At 42.1% G+C, this 23,864-nt stretch overlaps 1 protein-coding gene across 11 annotated transcripts in view; it reads right to left on the bottom strand.

Moving 5' to 3' along the window:
- The window catches only part of RNF144B (ring finger protein 144B), a 96,402-nt gene that overhangs the window by 21,655 nt on the left and 50,883 nt on the right, over positions 1–23,864 (bottom strand). For all 11 annotated transcript variants that reach the window (XR_003397762.1, XM_026842567.1, XM_026842557.1 and 8 more), the window contains 2 exons: positions 17,925–18,113; positions 4,786–4,890 (listed from right to left, as the gene is read on the bottom strand). Coding sequence is in view for 10 of the 11 variants with exons in the window: in XM_026842567.1 (XP_026698368.1) it covers positions 4,786–4,890; positions 17,925–18,089 (270 nt within the window). In the remaining variant the exon portion in view is untranslated. The remainder of the gene's footprint in view (positions 1–4,785; positions 4,891–17,924; positions 18,114–23,864) is intronic.

The raw sequence follows: 23,864 nt of genomic DNA on the forward strand, positions 1-23,864 counted from the left end.
AACCAAAACCTGCTGGGGAACCTACCCGTTTTAACTAGATTTAAAAACCAAAAAACAAAAAAACACACACCAAAAAAACCCAGAACAACAAACAGAGGGGTTTCAGAAAACATTTTCAAACTACTGAAAAGTACAATTTTCTCGTTCAAATGAGCATTCATTTTAAGCTTTTTAAGAATAAAAATCTGGAACATTTTCTTCTGAGGTCCAAAGGGACACAAATACCAAAAGTAAAGAAGCCTTAATTGCCAACATCTCTTACACACTATGAATAAGCAGTTTACTCTACAAACACTGATGAAATACTCAACTGTTTCAGAGAGACACATTCCTGCTATTCACATTTGCTCATTCTTCATGAGACATACAAGAAGAAATTCTATTCCCTGTTTAAAATGTCAACGAGAGTTTTTGCTGCCCTCCACCCCTTGAAAGCAACACAAGAAACACGTGTCTCAGCATCAAGGCAAGTGCTGTGAAAAAGCTCTCATAATTTAGTACCAAACTAGATAAACTCTGAAGAGTTTTATTGAAAAGACAAAACAGATTTAATTCACAGAAGACAAATAGGTCACTGGAAAGCACTGAAGAAATGTTACACACTTTGAATAAGGACCTTGACAGAGGGGACTAGAGGAACTTTCATAGCTATAATGTGTTATAAATTGCTTATAAGCTTTGTTATTAATTGTTCAGTTTCCTTATTCAAGAGAGCTCAATCCAAAATGCATTGAAGTCAATGAAAAGGCTTTACTTCAAATTATGCCTAAGTTCACCTTATCTCCCTTGTGCAGGCTAGGGCAAAAGGCATTTAAAAAGCAAACAAAGAAACCACTTTAGTGAACATAATTAGACACAATTTAGGGCAAAGTATAGGAACCAATTTAACACCATATCCATGACAGAGACAGTTTGAACTGCAACTTTTTCTTCAAACTGTAACAGTACAGTAAACATCAGCCAGAGCAGAGCCTGAAATGGACGTGCCATGGAAAAGACACTTTTTCAAAACCCTGATACTAACACAGGGGAAAACAAAAGACTAATTTCCTTCCCCTCCCCAGTACAGGCAACGTGTCATTCCTCATGGCACCGTCCTGGTGAGGAATCTCTTCCCGCCAGAAGCCAGAGACCAAACATCCAGACACTCCAGAGGTGAGAAGGATCATATGTTTACACCAGGAGTTTCAGAGTGTGTAATGAATAAACTGTAATTCTAAATAGTACTTCCATACTAAAGAACAGCCATATTTAAGCACATTCTCTACTATCTGAATAAGGTTCTGTTTTAAAATTGAAACAAAGACATTAACTCGTCAGATTCCAATATAACTGTTAAGCAGGTATTCTTTATTAGCAGCGCTGGGCTCACCCTGGGGATTCTCCACCATAAGGGCTCCCACGAACTAGCAAGGAACATCAGTTTACACACACACAATCATACACATTCATTAGATTTCCTGGAAAGGGGCGTCTTATGATAATGAGTTCCTAGAATTCATTTACATAGTCTGAGCATTTGTAGTAAAAATAGAGTGAGCATCTTCAAAGAAGTATCACAGAATCATCAAGGTTGGAGAAGACCTTGAAGATCATCTAGTCCAACCACTGACCGTTCCCAACTACACCACATCCCTCAGCGCTATGTCGACCCGATTCTTGAATACCTCCAGGGATGGGGACTCCACCACCTCCCTGGGCAGCCCATTCCAGCACCTAACAACCCCTTCTGGAAAGAAATGCTTCCTAATATCCAGTCTAAACCTTCCCTGCCAGAACTTGAGGCCATTCCCTCTTGTCCTATCGCTTGTTACTTGGTTAAAGAGACTCATCCCCAGCTCTCTGTAGCCTCCTTTCAGGGAGCTGTAGAGGGCGATGAGGTCTCCCCTCAGCCTCCTCTTCTCCAGACTAAACACCCCCAGTTCCCTCAGCCGCTCCCCGTACGACCTGTGCTCCAGACCCTGCACCAGCTCCGTTGCCCTTCTCTGGACACGCTCGAGTCATTCAATGTCCTTTTTGTAGTGAGGGGCCCAAAACTGAACACAGGAATCGAGGGGCGGCCTCACCAGTGCCGAGTACAGGGGTCAGATCCCTTCCCTGTCCCTGCTGGCCACGCTATTGCTGACACAAGCCAGGATGCCATTGGCCTTCTTGGCCCCCTGGGCACACTGCTGGCTCCTGTTCAGCCGGCTGTCAATCAACCCCCCCAGGTCCCTCTCTGACTGGCAGCTCTCCAGCCACTCCTCCCCAAGCCTGTAGCGCTGCTGGGGGTTGTTGTGGCCCAAGGGCAGCCCCCGGCATTTGGCCTTATGGAAACTCCTCCAGTTGGCCTCAGCCCATTGCTCCAGCCTGTCCAGGTCTCTCTACAGAACATCTCTACCCTCGTGGTCTTCTTCACGGTGTCTGCTCTTTTCAGTTTATGTGCTGTGAAGTAAAGTCCAGGTGTCTTCTTCCTAAATCAGCGACATCATCCTCCCTAGATAGTATCTCTGTGTCCTTTGTTCCAGTTCCCCTTATCTTACTTTGCCCAAGTGCCCACTGAAGGCTTTGGGTCGCCCATCAGGTTTTACTTTTGTCTAGACAGAAAAAGAGGCCTAGGGAAAACAGTTGAGGAGTCCTTGGGAAAAAAACACAAGCAAAACTTTCATGCATCACAGTTTAGTCTTAATCAGAAATTCACTGGTTTGAGCCCTTTCAAAATAATAGCTTTTAAAGGCCACATTTTCACAGAGAACAGCCTAGAGTTCTATGAGCACTATAGAGTGCTCATACATAATCTGTAGTTTACATACTAATCTCTCAGATTATTAACAGAGATAATCTATTTTTTCTATTGTTCCTGGGGGTTCTGGGGTTCTTTATTCCTTAAAGAAACAGGTATTTGGTAAAATACATAAGCAGTTCATTTTAACCAGGCTGGGGGCCTGTTTGTTTTTCAAGTGGAAGGTCTGCGTTTCAAGTGCATCGCCAAAAGGGAGTATGAGAACATTCATTCATCCACAGGACACTAATGCACATTTGGGCTGTTTAGTCATTCTGTCTTCAGCCCAAAAATCACCCATGGATTAAGGTAATGGTCCATTAATACATGCCCTGGAGTGTTCTCCTGCTTTACTAACTGGAAATACATCTCTATAATTCCTATAGCATCATAACCCCGTCTTAACAGAACAGAATTCTTCCTCCCATTTGTTAATTTTCTTTAAAAACCCTATATTTTCAGGGGTGACTAGTTGTCTCCCATCAGGTGTGATGGGTAGGAGGGACATTGCTACACCCTCTCTGTATCTGTGCAGAAGAAAGGAGGAAGGCAAACAACTGGCTACTTTCCACAATAGCTGGATTCAGCCAAAGAAAAGCTCCACCATACGCCTGCATGCCATAACAAACATAGCTGTAACTCCTAGGCCCTGATTCAGCTAAGCATGGTGTTTCAAATGTATGCTGGAGAGGAAACCCTGAATTTTTATGGAGAAAAAGGCATTTCTGGTATTGGGAGTTGCACTGCCACTAATTCCACTTGAATGGGATTGTATACTTCTACCAAAGTTATGCCATCTGTATACACAGGGCTCAAGGGAAGGCAGAAAATAAGTTTCTTTTCTTCAGTTCAGGATGGAGATCTGATTCTCCTTGATTTTATCCCTGCAAACAAATGCAGAGAGAACACACAATACCAGCCAAAATCCCTTAGCCACCTTTTTTTTCCTGGTTAAGTTTTTTTTCCTGCTTGTGTTCTTAGGCCTAGCAGGGTCTTACTTGGCTCACAAAGCAAGCAAGCAAAAATAGCCACAGGACAACATCATATTTGCCCACAGTCTTCTGTGGCCTTCTAGATTCACAGAACAGCTGTCATGTCTGAGGGTTCCACAGTCACACTGCCAACAGCTCTTCCCCATGTCATGGGTTTGATCTTAAGCCCAATTAAGAAACTTTACACCAGCCCTAAAACAGGCAGGAGGCTGCTTGATCATTGCTAGGCCATCAGGCAGCCTGGCAGAGGCCATCTACAGCCCCCTTGAACCTCATTGTCCCAAGCGGTGCAAGAAGGTCTAAGGAGCACATTTTTCCTCCAGTTTCTCTGCCTCCAACTTTCAAACTGGACTTTCCAGTTTGAAATCACTTTACTCTTGAGAGACTGTGCACATGCCAGATGTGTAAACAGCTCTGCATAAACCTTATTTAGCTTCTGAGCTCTCTACCTCTCCCATATCTGCCTTGGGAATAAAGACACTCTTCGTATCTCTTAAGACCTACTTCCACCCACTGCTGTGCAAATCCTTTTCTTTCCGTATATCTATAGACTCTTGTGTGTTTATATTGGACTACAGATTGATTGTTGCAGCCCAATATAAACGTATATGAAGAAATTCTAGACTTTTGTGTACCATCAGTCTGAGTTCTTGCTCTTGAGTTAAGAGAGGCACAAGAATTTGTTTGCAGTCAAATCAAATCTGATTTAACTGACAGTGCTAATGAAGGCTCAGCAGTTCTGGGATACAGGGTATTCTGGTTAAGTCACCTGCATGGGTAATTCAGAGGTTGTCCGGATGCCAAGTAAGACTTCCTCAAGGCACACAGGGAGGAAAAAAGGAGCAAAATCCTTGAAAAACATCTGTTCGTTTCTAGTTCCTCTTGTCAGTCAGGCTTCTTGCCAAAAGCTCATTAAAGGTAATTGAAGGGAGTAAAAAGTGTATGGTTGTATTTATTATGTAGATAAAGAAGTTTTGGGGGCTTACTTTAAAAAAAAAAAAAAGAAAAAGAAAAAGAAAAAAGTGTTGATACCTCTGCTTCTTGTAGGGTCCCATGGCTCAAGCATACCATGTCTGGACACGTGATAGGAGAACCACAACCTTCTTGAATTGCCAGCTGCATGTACTGTTTTAGGCACTAAAAACAAGTAAAGAAAAGGAAAAAAAAGTTATAGCCCACATGTTGGTAACAGACAGATGCTAGAGATGCTGCACAGCTACCACCTCCACTGCCTTAATTGGCTGTCCTGAAGCTCCAGCACACAGAAAACATCAATTATTATAAGCGTGAATGCTACAAGTCATTACATTGGAAAGAATGCAACAAAGAACAATTAATTATGCATGACTTCATCTGCCAAGCATTGCGTTTACCCCAAGTCAGCAAGCCAGACCTTTCAGCACTAACAAACCCTATGCTCTGCTAAACTGGGATTGGAGGATTTGGGCAAGGGGGAGTATCCTTCATCCTAATTAAACAGGCTTCACTCTTTTGTCTTTCCTTCTGTGTTCTTAATTCAGACTCTCAGCCATCAGTTTCCATTGTAGGAGACCTCATTTACAAGAAAGAGACTACTGTTCTCAGCTGCATAAAAGGGGAAGGGGGTTTATAACCTGGTTAGGAGTTTATAATCTGTCGTAAAATGTGTAGCTATCAGTTCTTCCCCCACCCCCACCCCCCAGGTAATTTCCATGGTTTATCGTGAGTTATCATCAGCCTCTAGTCTACTGATCAAGAGTTCAAAATCCACTTCCAGCATGGAGGCCACCTGATTAATGTTTCCAAATTGTTTCATTGCATACAAATGGCAGGCCTCAGCTCTCCAAGAAAAATAAGCCCTCTGATATATTTAGCATGCCAGTTTCAAATATATTCAGCTTGTCTTTTTAACACATATTACAAAGTCCTCAGTAAAATCATGACAAAACTGGTGCAATGGAGCAAAGAACAGTGCTTGAATTGTATCTCCAAACTGCACAAGCAAGTAGGTGAGCTCACTTCTAAATCAAACAAAACAACCAAGTCTCCTCAAAATAATGACAAAGCATGAAGTAAATTACAAATCACTTGTTAACAAAATAATAGAACATGGATTTCTAGCATATTTTGGTATCGGCTTGCATAGTTTACTGTAAATGAAAACCAACTTATTTTACAAGCGGCAGGACAAATGCAGCTTTGTTGCCTACAAAATTCTATTTCATACCCACATGATAAACCTCTCCTCCCTCAGTACTGCCTTCTTCCCTTATTGTCCCATAAGTTTTCAAGAAATATGTCAAAGCATAAGGTCTCTGAGACCTTTGCCTCTCTGCCAACTTTAGGAACAGGCACTGAGTTCAAAAGCTACTAGGTGGGTTATGGGGAAATCACAGTTTTCAGAGCATTGGTTCTGGTAAAGCCCCAGGACTCCACAAACCATTTTCCCAGTACTTGCAGGCATTTAACATTCAAGTCTGCATTAGTTTGAGCTGTTCTGAGAAGGTCTTGCATATTGTGCTCTGATTAAAGAAATTTCCTCATTTGTATTTTTACTGGAAAACTGGTACTCTCTTAAATGTCAGGATAATTAGGACTTTTACAAATGGAAATGAGGTTTCCTTATTATTCTGTCTGTCTCTCTACTGAAATATCCACGTCCATATGTTTTGGTTAATCCGGATGAACTATATGAAGACATTAGTTCAAGCAAGTAGAATCAGCTTAATTTAGTGGCATTTTAAATGAGCTTACTTTTGATTAGTAAATATTTGAAGTGTATTCATTTAAAAGAATGTAGGGGTATAACCTAAATGATAAGTTTTAAATATCTAGTTCATTAAGCACCAATGGGTTCAGTTCCAGCACACACCCCTATAAGAAAGCAGTAGAGCAGGCTGTAAGGAATTTATGTGCAAGTGGTATGTGGGAGGTGAGGGAGATACTCACAGGTGAAGAGCAAAAAGCCATCATGTCAGTAACTGAAGGCAGTATTGGCTCCCTAGGGAATATCAACCCAGATTTAACCAGAAGCTATTCTTTTATTATTCAAACAGCAGTCTCAGTGCCCTGTCCCATCTCTTCACCCACTTCTCCCAAAGGCATCTAGGCACAGTGCTTATAAAAAGTCATTTTAACCACCAGATCAAATCACCCCACTAGCATACACAGCTCCTCCACAAAGCAGTAAGCAGAAGCAGGTACATAACCATGGTAGTGCCTGGAAGCAAGTACCCTAAAGACATCAGAGTTGCCAGGGCCCTGCCCACATCTGCTGCACCATGTTCGGGGCATTGGCAGCAGATGAAACAGTGAAAGCCAAAAAAAAAGTATCCCCAGAGCCCAGGGTGGCTCCCAGTGCCATTACTGATGCAGATGGAGACTATGGGTGACCTGCTCCTGCAGCCTTACATTCATCAAGCTCCTGGAGTTGCCCGCCTGCTTCAGACAGCATCACAGGAGAAATGGGGTATCAAGTGCTCACTCCCTGCACAAATTTCCTCCCTGGTTTGTGCCTGTACCCACCCCCCACCATGAAAGATGCAAACAGAAAATTCTGCCCTCTGAGTCCCTTCCGCAAAGCCTGCAGGCACTGCAGTGTGTTGGGTGCGCTTCTTAGGTAGGTGGGTGATGCTCCAGCAGAGCCTCCTTACATCTCACCCCCTCTCCTCATGGGAGACCTGATTACTTTCTGGATCAAGTCTCAGAGCAGCATTTGGGAAAGGGGGAGTGCTTCCCTCCCACCAGAGCATTTAACGTGTTCTAACTCCTCAGCAAGCATGGGAGAGCAACCTTTTACTTTCACTGAGATCCTGTCTTCTGTCTCCTCTGTGGTGCTGCCCAGTATTTAGTAATTTGTTTTGACAGCATGGTGCAGTGATTTGTATTCTGGGGGCAGCTCAGGTCAGCTGGTTACAGAGGGAGGACAAAGCCTGGGAAGTTACTGCAGGCCTAGAAGCAGCCCAGAGGCTTGCTCTTAATTTAGACTTCCAGGACAGAAGCTCAGAGCACTTACAATTACCCCTTCCGTGCAAGGATGAGCATGAAGCTCTTAAGGAGCTTCGATCCACAGTATGGATTTTGCAATCAGTTTCAATATGCAGTATCTAAATCATTAGGGGTACCAAACCAGGAGAACAGACATCTCTGATGATTGCTAATGCATCTGGATTCTCCTTCTCTTCTAGCTCACCGCTTGGCTGTAGGTGAGGATAGGTGAGGAACCAGAGCCTTCTACGGTAATTTTAGAGGGGAATTTGGAGATTTTATAATAGGTCTGTGCCGTGCCATGGATCTTCAAATGTTTCACAGAAAACCTCCCTGTTAAATAGTTTTTTATAGGTATTAAATCTTTTGCCTTGATTTTCTGTGCTTGGAGAAGGTATTGTGTGTGCAATTCAAGAAGCTGATGGACTTAAAGGTGCTGGGAAACTTGAAGGAAGAATTTAACATTTAACCACTGAAGGATTAAGCTTCTTACCTAAGTTAGTACATGAATAAAGATGTGACCTTCTTGTTCCCTCTTCCACAAGTTAGTGGCAAAGAAAAGACACTAAAAATCTATAAACATGCCTCCCCTTTAACAGTAAGACTGTTTTTAGAGGGGTTTTACTATTATTTACAGCTCAGCTACTAATTTAGCTACTTACTTGAAAAGTGGCAAATAAAAGTATCTGAAAAGATGTACAAGCTGCAAATATGATGAAAAGAGGATTCAATGTCTATATAATGAATCACGACTGACCTTCTCAGCAGTATGTCCTCCCACACTATGGAGAATACATTATACAGACATAAAATAGTAAGATTTTCATACATTCTGTCTACAAAAATCAGCAGTATCTCAGGAAAACTGCACACACTACACAGGCTGCTTAATTACTCTACAAAGTGAAGGTAAAATCATGATACTCAGCCTTCTGTGGTATTAGAGTTCCTTGAAAGGATCTTAATCTTGACACCCAAAAAATCACCAGGTCTCAACACCCTTGGACTACACTCTCCCACCAATTTCCCACAGTGCGGTGACTTACAAGCACAGAGAGCAGTCAGTGGCTGGAGAGGCCAGACCACAGGACCTGTGGCTTACAGTGACAGCCATAACATCATCTTACTCTCCATGGCTAGAGCAAATCATCAGCAGTGACCTTCCCAGCAGGCACAGCGAGGTTTCTACAAATGTGTCACATGGTCAAGGCAGAATGGTTGAGGCAACAGACTAAAAATCTACTGAGGTCTTGCTGAAGAGGTTTGAATCCTGCTGAGTACAGATTAAATTGGAAGTTTGGCTCTATTAGGTTGACCCCTCAAATAAATGGTAGACACCAACAAAAAGAACTTCCATATCTGCAGGTGTACCCTAATCAGTTACGTTCAAGTTTACTCAGTTTTTCCATACTGAGCAACTATACCATGTCCATGTCTGTGTTCTAGGATACATAACAAAATGCTGATGCAGTCAAGCAAGAAGGATCAATTCAAATGTGATAATGTAACTCCACCACTAAAACTCAGTACACCTAACAGAAGGTTTTGGTGCTTATCTAGTTTTGCCAAGAACATTTTGCTCCTGATGGACTATTGTCAACTTCAGTGGAAAGAGTACTACAAGTAATTTTTTCTCTTCCCGAGATTCATAATGTATAATGACACCTTTTTAAAATAATTTGCTGTCTAAGCATTTTAGGGCAGTAATTTTTTTCCTCTTACATTGTTTTTGTCTTTCAGGCCATCACCCTCCTCTATTTAATAAAATAAGGTCAATATCCATTTACCTACTTCACAAAATGCTACTCATGAGTACCTAATAAGTTAAAGCCTGTAAAGTACCTGGATCAATTTATCATGTAACATATATGCATTTCTTTTTTAGTTTGCAGGATTGTAAGATTACAATTTAGGCAAATAGTTACATATGTCTCAAGTACATATTCCTCTCCTGGAGCTAAGGCTTTGTTGAAAGTGTATGTTGTAACATGAGGGAATAATCTTTAAAAAAAACACTGAAAAGCCCAAACAAACTAATGCACAAACTAATAACAAAAAATTCCTTCTTCAGTAATAAACACTTCCTCTAATCTTCGAAAGTGTTTTCTATGGTCAGCTGCAAGCCCCAGGAATAGAAAATTCTGTCCAGGCTATTAATGGATTCTTCATTTTAACACTTCTCCTACATGCTGCTCTAACTTCATTTTTTTTTTTTCCTCCAAAGTATATTGTAAGTAGGGGATTTTTAATGTACTGACAAAAAGAAAAAAAAAAAAAAAGAAAACCCAGCCAAAAAGTCTGCTTGGCAATGTATTTAATCTGCAAAGGGACCATAACAGTTCTGCATTTTAACATAAGAATGAGTTCAAAGTATAATTTCAGTATTATGTTGCTAGGTAATGACATGACAAAGGCACTATATCCCTCTCACTGAAATCTTATGTTTCTATTCAAAGCCATTTGCAGATAATCTCTGTACCAGAGACAAAAGATAGATCTGTCATTCCTACATATTGCTTTTTCAAGTACCTTGACATGTTCTATTACCTTGTTCATCTTCCATCTGCATGAAGCTCTTTAGCTCCCTAAATGCAGCCTCAATTCGTTTGGATGCAAAAGTATAAAAGGAAACCACATATGTGATGTGACAAAATGGAACAGGTAGTTATTATTAAGAAACATGAAGGGATTGCTAGGAAGGAGAAAGAAATGCAAAGCACTGGCCTGTTTTCCTGTTGAATGCTACAAATACTGCTGCTAGCCACTGTGCAGCATTTGTCAGGGGACAAGTACTGGTCTCTGTCTTTAATTAAATTGTGGAAAGGGAGAAAAATGGATCCACAGATACAAGAAATGCTTGAAGGCATCGTGCCAAAACGAGGTCTTTCCTACTAACGTATAACTTGAAGACAATTTCGATTTCAGAAAAATTAAGAAAACATCAAATTTTCATCTTATAATCCACAGCACTGATTTAAAATGTTAAATCGCTCTTCCAGATTTGTCCTCAAAACTGTACTGGTTTGGTTTTAGGGTTTTTTTTAGCATTAGCGTTTTTACAAATTTAAAATTTGGGCAGGGTGGGAAAAAAAAAAAAAGACAGTATATGGAGAAAAAAGATAACTTTTCAGTCTGCATTCCACTGTGTCGTATGATTCAGAACAAATTAACAGATAGGCATTTAGTTTTAATTTCAGTTCTGGGAAGTGTTTGTATACTTTTTATTCAATAAGATATAACTTTCATTTCTTTCTTGTCATTTATAAATGTTACTTGTTCTTCAGTGCATACCCAAGACAACACAGTAGTCATGTAGTTTTAAATTGAATATGTAGTATTATTGACTTTGATGAGACAGTTCATGTCAGAACTCTAAATTTAACCATCTGATCCACTCAGCATTTAATCAGTTGTGTACTCAAATAAATATACACCCCCCCCAAACAGTACTCGTAATGTTTATGACAGATCTGCATAACGTTTAGTAATATATTCATCCTTGTCATGACATCTGCACTTCTGCATGTTCAATCTCTAAAATGAGCCAGTAACTTTCAATGTGTGGTGACTGAACTCATGGAATCTCTCAAGTATTTCTCCACAGGTCTTAAAGTTAGATGAATGAAGTCTATTGGCAATTAGCTTGGAGGCATCTGCATGTCCCTCAGAAAAAAATGTGAGGCTTTTCCACGTAAATAAAGTTTTTTAAAAGTACAGCACAGAAACAGGCATTTATTAATTTGCTAGAAATAAACCTATGATAGACATGGTTTAAAGTGAAAACCATAAGTTCAATGAAAAAGGCATTTGTTGCCCAATCTCTATTTCAACTGCTAAAGACCAGATGCAGGATAAATGAAGTTGCTTTCAAATGGATAGAAGATCAGGCCACTTAAGAGTAGCCTAATGAGAAAGATGCTTGAAAGAAAGTGAAAAAATGCCCCTTGAGCTTCAAATTACATATGGTCATCTCATGGCTCAGTAGGAGGGGAGGAGTAACATCACTGACAAACGTTTTATTTTGTCATGACCAAGTGAAAACACCAAGCAAACATGACAATGGACCAGAATATATAATGGCCTCCAGCTGCTCCACAAGACTATTTTTTAGGGGATTTTTCAAGTATTTCTGAGAAATATATTGTCATCAGCTTTATCTCAAAAGATCTACCACCAACAGTGCTAGATTCTGATCAGATACACAGTCTAAAAACAATTTACACATGGCCTTCCACATCCTGGCAGTCTTTCATAAAAATCAGGATAGGTTCCTGGTAATTATTGCCATGAAGTGGTACCACCAAACAGAAAAGGACCAGAAAACAGGACTGGAGAAACTCACCCTTCCCAAAATCAAACCAGCTGTGAATACCACTTCTCTTGCAAACAAATCTGTGTCAGGCCAAACCTGGCCTTACCAACAGCTACAAAACAGACATGACCACGAGGCTTATGTCACAAGCTGGCTCAGTTACTGTGGCACTCTGAGGCATCGATAACTTCTTTCACATCTGTTTCTTCATTTGTTAAATGGAGATAACACCACCTTCACAGATGTGATGCTGTCATTAAACATGTTAGTTCCCTCTTCCTCACCTGTCTTCCCTTGGCCACCATCCAGATGCTGGCACATCTATTGACTTTAGAAACATGTAGCTCCTGTTCCTGAATAGTAGCATCCATCAAAATGCAATGGGTACATTTGTGCTCTTTTGGTACCCCTACTAACTCTGCCTTTGGTCTGACTCTGCACAGATATGCATGCAAGAAGTTCTTAAACCATCTAAATACTATAAAAGTGCTACGTGTTCAGTGCCAATATTAGCAGGTGTGGGAATTTTCTTTTTTATAATTTTAAAACAAAGCTATTCTGAAAGATTTCAAATGTCGATCTGGGAATAAGAATCCAAAATGTCAAAACTTGACAGCTTACTACCTATGATGGAAGCAGAAAACAACCTGAGGTGAGCTTTACATAAAGTAAGTGGGGCAATGCACAACAAGGTCTATTTAGGAAGAGAAGGTAGTGTTCTGGTGCAGCCGTGAGTACATGCAGGTGTCACCTAGGATGGGGGAAAGAGGAGGAAGAAAAGGGGACCAAACCCCTTCTTGAAAATTAGGACAAAGAAATGGAAGACATACTGAAATCCAGTATTGGCTAAATGAAAGCAAATCCAAATTTTCTCTTACTCATAAATTTTACTAAGTAGTCTTTCACTGGAATATTCATGTACATTGACTTCATTTAGGAGGCACCCCACACTCTGTCATCTGCCTTCTCCTTGCCCTTGATCTACTTGGTCTCCTCTGCTCTCAGGCTTTTCTGCCCATGCTTTTTGTTGATGATGCTGACCCTTCACATCAGTTTGTCCCCACTTCTCCAGCACTTCCCTGCACAAGCGATCTGAGGCTTCACAGCACCAAGAATGTAATTCCGTCACCTGAAGGAGCAGGGCAAGGCACAGCTGCTCTTCAAAAGATTAAGGAAAGCAGAGGAGCCTTTGAGTGTCCGGTTGGTGAAGTGTACCAGAGAAACTCCTATTTCTGGAAGGGTTTCCCCTCACCCTCTAGCAGAAGTAGCTGGCAGTAGCATGCAAGCCCCTCTCTCAGGGGCTGCAGCCTCCCAAGGCCCTGACTCACCAGGCAGGCAGCTGCCCAGAGCACTGTGCTGCCAACAGCAGCAAAAGAGCCTTTTTTTCCCATGTCTAGCCCTGGCCTTGCTGTCACAGACAGCTACAGCGCAAGAATTCTGTTCTCCCAAATGCCTTTGGATCACCTACTTGTAGAATAGACAAGAGAGAACAGAAGCTACGTTTGCTTCTAGTCAGCATTTCACACTTGACTTCTCCTTTAAAGGTTACATCAAGCTTAATCTCATTTAGACCGCACTGTGTGCGCCAAAATAACAAACAGGTGGATCATGGTATTTGTTTTGCACATTTTGTAATTCAGTTACTTCACACACTTCTCCGAAGTACAAGACCCAACAAAGAATGTGCTTGGAAAAAGAGAAGGGTGAATCATTCTAATTCTGTATAAACATGTGCTGACAGCACAGAGGAAAAAAGAAAGTATCTTCTGTTTTCAGAGTTTGTTACATGTTGTCTCGGGCATCTTGACACACAAGATGGATATAAGCTGCTGCTTGACATAAATAGCAGCAGTGCATTTATTGCTCACCTGATTCTCATCAGGACTCTGAAATGCTTAGGAGGAGAGGGAAAATGAGGAAAGATAAAACCAAACAGAAGTGGCACATGGGGAAGAAGCTGACACTGGCTTTTTTACTGAGCCCCAAAAGCACACTTCCCGTAACAGCACTCCACTGGCTCCCTTCTGTCATCACTGCTACCAGGGCAATCTTACACACCTGGTAAAACCTCGCCTCCATGACTGCTTAGAGGCTACCAGACCCACACCAAGTCTTCCATAGGGCCCTTAGTATTTCCAGTATTACTGCTAGTCCTGCACTCCTCACTACTGATTCCAAAGGGTAACTCATGCTGTGCCAGCTATCAGGGCACTTCTAGTAAGAGAAAGCGAGGTGCGTGCAATCACACCATTTGTCTCTCCCAGCTGTTTTCTCAGTTTCAGCCCAGTTTTGAAAACTTGGGAATCTCCAAGATGTATACTTTCCAGCCAGTATAATGACAGACAAAGCCTGGGTAACACCCAGTGCCCCCTCCAAAGGCAAAGCAAGGAGGTCAGCCTGTCCATTTCTGGCAACACCCCATCAGAGCACTCTAGCCTGAGTGAGGCACCACTGGAGCTATCTGATGGAGGAAGAAGAAGAGCAAAGGACATAAACATGTAGGAATACCGACTAGAAATAAGTGTAATATTCAAAATACAATTTTGTAAGTGTATAAATAAGGATGTAATTAATATTTGCTTTGGACCCAGATATAAGTGCACTGAAATACTGTATTTTGTAACACTGTAATGCTGTAGCCACATACAGTGTTATAATTAATTTATGTATGTATGTGAGCGATGTGACAACCACAGGGGCAAAAACCTCTGCAGTTGCACATGGATGCACCCAGGGAAGAAAAAGTTGCAAAGCAACAAGAAAAGCACAAAGAACTGCAGATAGGAAGGACATCCCACCAAATATACAAGAAGAATCACTGGCAAGATAAAAAAATTAGTTAAGCAGTATCAGGTACAGATGAGATCCCCCTCCCTTTAGGGAATGGGGCAAGTAGCATTAAACTGTGCAGCTTAAGCAATACATGTATTTCTGAATATATATATGTAAGAGCGTGCACCACAACATGGCACTCTGCCAAGGTTTTATAGGTATAGGAAATGACCTGAATAATATAAAGTGCAGTCCTCTAAAACTTTTGCAGGTAAAATATACCTCACATCTCTGCCCAACCCTCTTCAGAGATCAGCGTTTCATTCGAAACTAATATAGTCCAAACACAATGAAACCAATCCATCAGGTACACTACAGCTGTTGCCAAATTCTTGGGATGTATAAATATGTGCTTATCCCACATTTCAGTGGAGTCTTACATCAACTGCAACAAATGTTGAGAAATACAAGGCTAATGCCTCTTCAGACCTGACTGGGCTACCAAGTAATATGGCAAGTGTGTTCTGCAAGCTGCCTGCTTTTTCTGCTCCTTATTCTCTGAATAGAGTAAAAATGTTTGTAGATATTTGAAAAACTCCTGTCTTACTAGCAACATTACACCAAAATGCAAACATACACCTCCTTAAACACAGTTTACTTTCTTTGGCTAGAATACAGCTTTTAGGAGGTATAATGTTTATTGCAAGAGTTTCTAAGGTGAAAAAATAACTGTATACAATTCTAACTCATTTAAATTCCTTGGGTTTACAGGCTACAAGTAAAAAGGAGATATAAGCTCGCCTCCACAGATGCCTAAATAGCAACAATTTCCAATTACTTCCACAGGCAAAAATGCTATAGTGAAAAAAACAATCACAGATGCACAATCATCGTTACCGTTAGCAAAAAAAAACAACCTCACGTGTAATAGAACAAAAAATGAACAAAACTAACAGTTTCACCTTAGTAGAGCAGAACCTGTTATGTCCACATGAAGACCTTTACTATTTCAAATCTAATACTACTCTTTGATCTGTATAATTAACCTTAGTGATAGAAAATTAGAATAAGCTATACAAGCTGAAAGCATTGCTAGCTGAAAAACTGATGGGGGCTCAATTGACATTCTTACTCCAGTATCTGTCTTAAAGGTAGTCTGAAGGTATCTAGAAGTCCTAGCATGGGTGGGAAGAAATTTAGGGCATTGCATACCAGCACAGCTACTGCAGGCTGTGCCCCAAGCAATCCCCCATGCAAGCCCTGGTACCGAGGCACTCTGTGGCAAGATGCTTCTGACACTGCTCTTTGGAGGCTGCCCAAAGTTGCAACTCATATGGCCTCACAGAAACTGCTCCAGATTCAAGACAGAAACTCATATGGGCAGGTTAAAAGTTTCCAGAGTCCCATCTGTTACAGAATGCAAAATCTACATGTCTCATCAACTCAGACACATCCATCAGAAGGATGTTCAGACAGAGGCAACAGCCAGACAAAGGGTAGACATGGAGCATAAGTACACTTGAGACATATTACGCCCACGGAAATAAATAAAGCATGTCTAAAGGCTTCTCCCAGCTGCATTCAGCACTTGCTCATGACTGGCTCTTGGTTTAAACAAAGTCAGTGAAGTTTGCACAGATGCCAAGCAACTGTGACTGTCCTTTCCATTTCGCTGTCACAGCACTGGAGAGCCAAGCTCCAAGCGGATGCTCCTCCTGCTACTGGCCAGGTAAGGGGTATACATATGGAGTGGCAGCTGTGACAGCAAGAGGGGACAGGTGGGGACAGCAGTATCCCCAGCCATCGCTGACCTCTCCTTTTAGCCAGTGTCCTGGAGGAGCGGAAAGCCCAGCTCCCCGGGCACAGTCTTCAGCAGTCCTCCCTTCCCCAGGGGCAAAAAGGTTACTCTGCCCAACTAACACTGAGGTTAATGTGCCATTAATGATAATCAGAGTCACTGAATTCTTGGACAAGAGTGGGACCACTGTAAAGGTATCAACGTCTACATTTTTTTTTTTTTTTAATTTAAAGCAATATCTTCATACCTACCTGTTAGGTATGTTCCCTAAAAGATTTTGTTACAAACTAAAATACAGAAATGTTTTGTGGAAGTTGATATCGAAAACAAACTTCATGAACTTCAGGCTGAAAATGCATATTAATCTATCTTAGTTTCTTGAAACACACAGCTAGGTTCTTATCCCATTTAAGTTACCCTGAATTCAGAGTAAATGAAGATACTTTCACTCAAGCTGGCTTCACAAATACCAGATTTCTTTCATGAGTTCAAACAATCAAGGGCAAAACTTAAATGTACTTGCTTGATGCTTATCCACATTTTGTTGTTAAAAAGTAAAACTAAGTAAATTTATTCTGGAGTTAAAAAAACCCAACATCCCTCCGGTGGCTTCTGACCTGTTTCCAAAATCTGGTAGTCAGGTATATCAAAGTCACATTGCCAGAGAAATTTGGTCCATATTCCCATGCTGACAAAGAGACCAGAAGAATACTAATATCTGTAGGGCTTTTATCAGCTCACTCAACCTTCACCTTTGTAATTTCCACCAGCTTTATATGATCTGAATTTGTGGGACAGAAAGTCCTCACTGATAACTATAGGCAATGCCTGGGCAACTTCCGTGCAGCACTGACTGCAGATGCAAAGGTTCAATAGGTCAAGGTTAAATTTTGTTTAGATTTTCTGATTGTCCTTAAAAATTATATACGAGACTTAAGAGGCCTCTGAGTACTCAGAAAATAATAAAGGGGAAACAAAATCTCACAGTTATCCTATGATGTTTCAAGATTTACTTAAAAAAAAATAGAGATTGCATATAAACGTTATATGTTCTCTGACAGTCTTAAAATGCATCTTTTTTCCCATTTTCTACTGGGATTTATTATTATTTGTCTGTTAGTGTTATGAATTATCAAAAGCAGAATGACAGAGAAATCTTTCAAATAAGGCAAGACAGACTAACACCGAATGCTCTCTAGGAAAGCATCTTCTATCAGCATGGATAACAAATGCTTCTTTTATGGAACGAGCAGTCCCATCTCACAGTTTTGTCTATCTCCTATTACCCTGTTCCTGTAACATAAAGATGCTGCTAGATCTTACCGATGTACAAAAGATGCAGCTGCATTCCTGAAGAGTGGTCATCTTATCCAGGGAATATTCACAGAGACATAGCTTGCAGGTGAGCAAGGGCTCCAGAGTTAACTCTCCAGCTTCTGACTCATCAGCTGTCATGGTGTGAGGACAAGCCTTCTCAGCAGAGCCCATTCACTCATTAATGGTCCACGTGGCCTGAAAAGGGAAATCAACAGCTGAAACATCTCACAAGCCATGTAATCACTTCTCATTGAACCTGAAAATTTACAACTCGGATCTATAAAAACACCTGCACACCCAAATGCACTACTTTGTCATTTTGGTGCCAGTCTCACACTTCAGGCCATTGAAAACTTACAAAGAAGGTGTCTGAGAGCCCAGCTCCCCAAAAGGCCTGAACAGGATTGGGTTCTCAGAGATCACTCACTTTGCTGGCAGAAAGAACCGGTCAGTCTGCTTGTCATTATATTAAGAAAAACAAACCAAAACTCACACAGATGAGACATTACCTATGTCATATGTAACAGTATAGTGGTCAGAGCCCTCACCAAAGTCCTAAGAGCAGGAATCTGACTTGGGGCAACAAATTCTTTATTTAAAAAGTAAACTGTGTTCATATGTACATACATGTATCACTGTGCCCTCTCAAATGAGTTTCAGAGTCGTACAGCTCCCATCCCTACGGATCCTTCATAGCACCCACACCACTGCAGTGGGTGTCTCTATTCCCACCTTCCATTCTGGCTGGTGGCTCGGGAGCTCTCCTGGGCAGTGCAAGGTAATAGCAAGTAAAGATTCCCACTTCCTAGGCAAGCACTTCAAACATTTAGCCTAGCCTGTAATGTAAGTGGTGGGTACCATGAACTCAACCTTCTTCATGAGTTGTCACTGAGATAATGAGCTAGCAGTCCATGGCAAGAGGAGTTGCAGAGGCTTCTAAACCTAGAAAACGGTTTCAGATTGCATGTCCTACTTCATACGGGGTTGGAGCTTAAATCCAACCAAGTAAGCGTATTCCATGTGCAGTCTTTTTTTCTGCATTCCCTTGATTATGCCAGAGAGCTGCCTGCTCAAGTCTGTAGCTTTTTTCTATCACACTCACCTGCATCCAGTTATTCTACCTATTTCACAGGGCTCTTGGGCGTCTTACTGAGGTTTGTGAACCATGAATTAAGTGCACTAGCACTTTGAATAGCCACGTTTCCACCACACATTATGTCACAGCAGTGATTGGGGAAGAAATTTCTATCCTTTGAGAAGCAACAAATGGAAATATCATGCTCCCATGTAATGTAAACACTGCACCATAAACGATAAAAAAATTTCAGAACCCTCATTCTTTCACAGTAACCCTGAAAGAGAAATTAGAGAATATCCTTGTGCTTAAGCTAAAACAGCAGAAAGCAAATTTGCAGATTTTATTTACCTCAAAACAGACAGTGGTGTTTGGTGCAGTGTTTAAGGCACACAAAAATCTATCCCCATCTCCAAGAAACTTGGCTCAGTTTCCGCAAATCTGCTTCTGAATATACTTAACTGATGGCAAGAAGGCCTTCACATACAGTTTTTTACAAACAGAGACCTGGTGGCTGGCTACACACAGCTGCTTCCACCAGCGCCAAGTAAGAGCGCAGCTCTACTGAATCTAAAAAGCTGCATCACGAATGGAGGCTGCATGAACGTGAAAACAATGGAGGATCAAGACCGGTGCCTGTGCCTGTCACATCTGACATCTCATGAGGCAAATAGGAGACTTGAGCCCTTTGGTCCACTTTTGCTTGCCTCCCCCACAGTCCTGAGTGTCCTCCTGGCAGGGCTGTCAGGTCACATTTGGCAGCACGTCACTGCTGCCGTTCTGTGGCTCCTAGCGTGGCCAGGCTGGCTGCAGCCGGTCAGTGCACACGCGATGTGCTGGCTTGCAGTACTTGCTGAGTTCCTCCCCAGAGGAAAAAATGATGGTGCTCAGGAGCTCAAGGAGCCAGCGTATGTAAAACCTCACCCCACAGCTCCCACCTCACAACCTGACGCACAGCCGAGCCCCATCCCCCAGGCCTGCCCTGTGAGCCTCCTGCCCTGTGTTCCCATGAGTCTGCAGGAAGACACTTTCTCTTCAAAAGCATGAAACTGCAACAAATCTGGGTGGAAGCACACTTACCTCTTTTAATCATTACACTTTGGAGTTTCCTAGCCTGACAGGGAAGCTGTCAGATGTGTCCTTTGGGATAGATGTCTTTCCTGTAAGCACCCTGTTTTAGATACACAAGAGTCATAGCCAAGATTCTGGCAACGAAATTCCTGGCCGCAAATCCAAAGCAAACTCTCTCTTTAATGGCTTGCTATCACTAGTTCAAAACATATGTTGTGCCCACATTATTCTTGGCGCAGTCCCCGCCTGCTACCATGATGCCCCCAGAATTTGCTCCATACGGCTACAGAGCTGGAGCTCCAGCATGGCCAGAAGCCCTGGAAGGAAGCCTCCCTCTGAGTCAGGGACTGCAATACTCTTCTGTAATTACTGCAATGGGGAGGGGGGAACAGTGAGTCACTGGAAATGCTAGGGCAGATCAAGAACTACCTGTTATTTAAAACTACATGCTAGATGTTATCTCGGTGTTTAGGAGGACTGTAACACATTTACTCAGGTATGCTTTTCAACATCTGTACAGGTAAGCTACTCACCCCCACACTGCACAGATATGACATTTCTTCATTTACACAGTAAAAGGTAGCAATGTTAAGAGGAGGGATGTACAAAAGAACAGGTAAGAATATTTCAGGATGTGGGAATGGATATAAAATGGACACAGGTGTTTCCAAAGTCAGTGTTCTTTTTATAACCAAAAGGGTTATAACCCTGCATGCTTTTATTAAAACAGCAGCAGAAAGATTCAGGTGTATGACTGAGGCTTAGGGCTAGGGACTAATTTTAGATGGCCTAAATCTGGCTCTCGGTGTGATGGCAAGAGTTTGTGCCAGTGAAGAGCAGGCTCCTGATGCACCGTTCTGCCCTACTAGTGGTCAGATGCCACAGTGTGATGGCTGTGAGGACTCGTTATGGTATCACGGGCACCCTTGTCCCTGAAGACTCTTTGTAGGTGAAATTCAGTTTTGCTCCTTGTCTCCCCCTGAACTCCTCCTTCCTTTATACCAGGTTGCCAGAACAGGGCTGAGGTTCTCCCCAAAACAAGCAGAGCACCCTGTGGAAATCTCCAGCAGACATCAAGCAAACCTGGCAGACCAAAGGATCTGGCCCACACACAGTCCATGCTGCCTCGTCTCACCACAGCCTCATTAAACCTCAACAGGTTTCAGCAAACGAAGTGAACATGATCCAAGCCACAGAGACAGCTGTGTGGCCTGCCTGCACAGCCCCTGGAAGAGGCACCATGGCTACCAGCAGCAGCACTCCCTCCTGCTTCCTAAGGGGCAGACTTGTCCACAAGTGGTCCTCCAGGCCAGGCTGGCACAGGCAAAGCCATCCTGTTAGTACCTGAAAACCTGACCACCAGAGAGAGAGCAGATGCATGGCCTACACGGCCTGCTCCTTTTCCCAAAGCAACTCAACCAGCTGGTATCTGCTTTTGCTCACCAGAATTGTGACTGCTGCTACTGCTGCCAAGAGAAGCATGCAAGGAGAAGAGTTAATGGCTATGGAAAAGGGTAGCCAGTGGCAACTGGGCTCCAAAGAAAAATCAGGCTGGTGGAGGAGGTTCATTCCCATGATCAGATCAGATGATGTAAACAATGGGGAGAGAAAGATGCATGTCTTCCTCCTGCTCTCACCCTCTACGCCTTCTCCTATTCTTTCCCAATGTTTTAAGACACACTGTCCTCTCTCAAACTCTCAAACCATCTCCCCAGATTTACTACCCTGGCAGAACTGACTTTTCCATACACTGCAGAGAAGCCATGAAGTACCACCTCAGTTGCTCTGAATTTTTATGGCTTTCACTTTGCTAGGCTTAGTCCCACAGACTGTCATTAGTTAATTATATATCTATTAGCTCTCTTTACAATGGCTTAAAATTCCTACGGTAATTATAAGTGAGTTGTCAACAGTTTAGGTTGAAAACAAAACACCTAGGATGTATGTGTCATGCAGGGGAAGAGGGAATCACTGAAGAATGAGTTGGGGACATAGAGCAAATGACCATTTCATATTTGGTTTTATTACTGAAATAAAAAATTGGAAGTCCCTGAAAAGGCAGACCCTCGTATAAATAAAACTCATTTCTAAGCACTAAGGTCTTCCCCTTTATGCTCACAAACACAGATGACCCACTTAGGATAGAATCCTAAATAAAGCAAGAAATGTATTGCTGAAACCAAAATACAGAACATAACTCCTCACAAAAACTTCCATTAAACAGCAACAAAGACTCCATGAGATGCTGTGGGATAAGGATAAAGACATCTCAGGGACACTAACCCAGAGGAACATACTAAACTAAATTCTGCACCCGCATAAATCAGTGGCAAGGAAGGATCAAAGTGACCCCAGCGTGCATGAACACTCATGAACTGTGAAGATCCAAGTGTTTTTACATACTTCTATCAGCCACCTACACACACACACACACACACAGAGATCATACTCCTTTTACACTGCATGGAAATTCCAGGAAACAGGATGTATTTCCTCAAATTGTATGCTGCCCAGCTTATAAGGAAGAACTGTTGGGAAGACTCATCCTTCCCTGATTCTGACACTAATGGTGTTGATGCCATAGAATAAGGCATGACCAGAATGAATGAATGCAAGAGAGCTATATGGGGTCAGTCCTAGCAGGGTGTAAACTGCACAGTTGCCAGGACCACAATTTGTTGAGCGCACAGACCTGTCAACGTTTCCATTTCATTTATCTGCCTGCAAACAGTTTCGCTTTGTCTCTGGGAGGTGACAAAGCTTTGTGCTTTCATGTAGCACTGAAATGTCTCAACACTATCCACAAGCGAGAAAACAGAGCGTGCTCAAAGCAGAAAAAGAAAGGGCTTGGGGGGTGGGAAGGATAAGTACAAGCAGAAACCCTAACACAAAAGCAGTGGAGATTTTAAGCGAAATATGAAAACCACAACAAAAGCACTAGAGGAAGGTGTACAGAATTTGTCTGCCTTCAGAGCCTCATAACACCACTGTGTCTGGTGTCTGGCTTTGAAAACGACTTCCTAACAGCAAGTATCTGCTGTGCCTGCTTCTAGACCTGTTGCAAATCTTCGTAATAGTGTCCTGAAGTGGAAACTATTAACTCCCTGAAGTGGAAGTGAGAGAGCAGCTGGGTGGGTGTCTGGCAGCCAGCCAGCCAAGGTCAAGCCACCACAGCTCCATAAAGGTGTTAAAAATTGATGCAACCTAGGGCTGAAACTTTCCCTGTGAGCATGCACTGTAAGGTAACATCCTTTTCACAATCACACAAAGGTTCATTTGAGTCTGCCCAGCTGCCTCAAACCAAGATTACCAGGCTCAAAGAACAACAGTTACTCTGTATATGTGATAGAGCAAACAAGCCAGGCTGTCTGCTGAGTTGCAACATCAGAAGGATATTGTCTGTGTGCCTGCAATCAAGTCACTGTACTTAGTTAAAAAAATGTGCCTGAATGTGACTTTCAATCCTTAGAAACATCACATAAAATCATGAAAGCCTCTGCACTCTAGCTGAAGGAGAGTGGATGGATTATATTCAGCACCATGTCATCCTTTCATTTTTCACATGCTGCATCCAACAGAGTTCTTTGAGAAGCTACTTCAAGTCTTGTGTTTACAAACAATTCTGATTAAGTTAGTAGAGCTCTATGCTTTTAGCTCAGTTCGGAGTTTAAAGGAAATCAAGAAACATACAAACATGAGACACATTGCTCCGGGAAACATTCATGGAACAAAAAGGGTCTTGTATGGGTTTTTCCCAGTGGGCTGGTGTGTGCCCATCCTGTGGGGCAGGGTGATCCTGA

This window comes from Athene cunicularia, assembly GCF_003259725.1.
Source record: "Athene cunicularia isolate RWA chromosome 2 unlocalized genomic scaffold, athCun1 chr2_part1, whole genome shotgun sequence".
In the NCBI taxonomy this organism is placed as follows: Eukaryota; Metazoa; Chordata; class Aves; order Strigiformes; family Strigidae; genus Athene; species Athene cunicularia.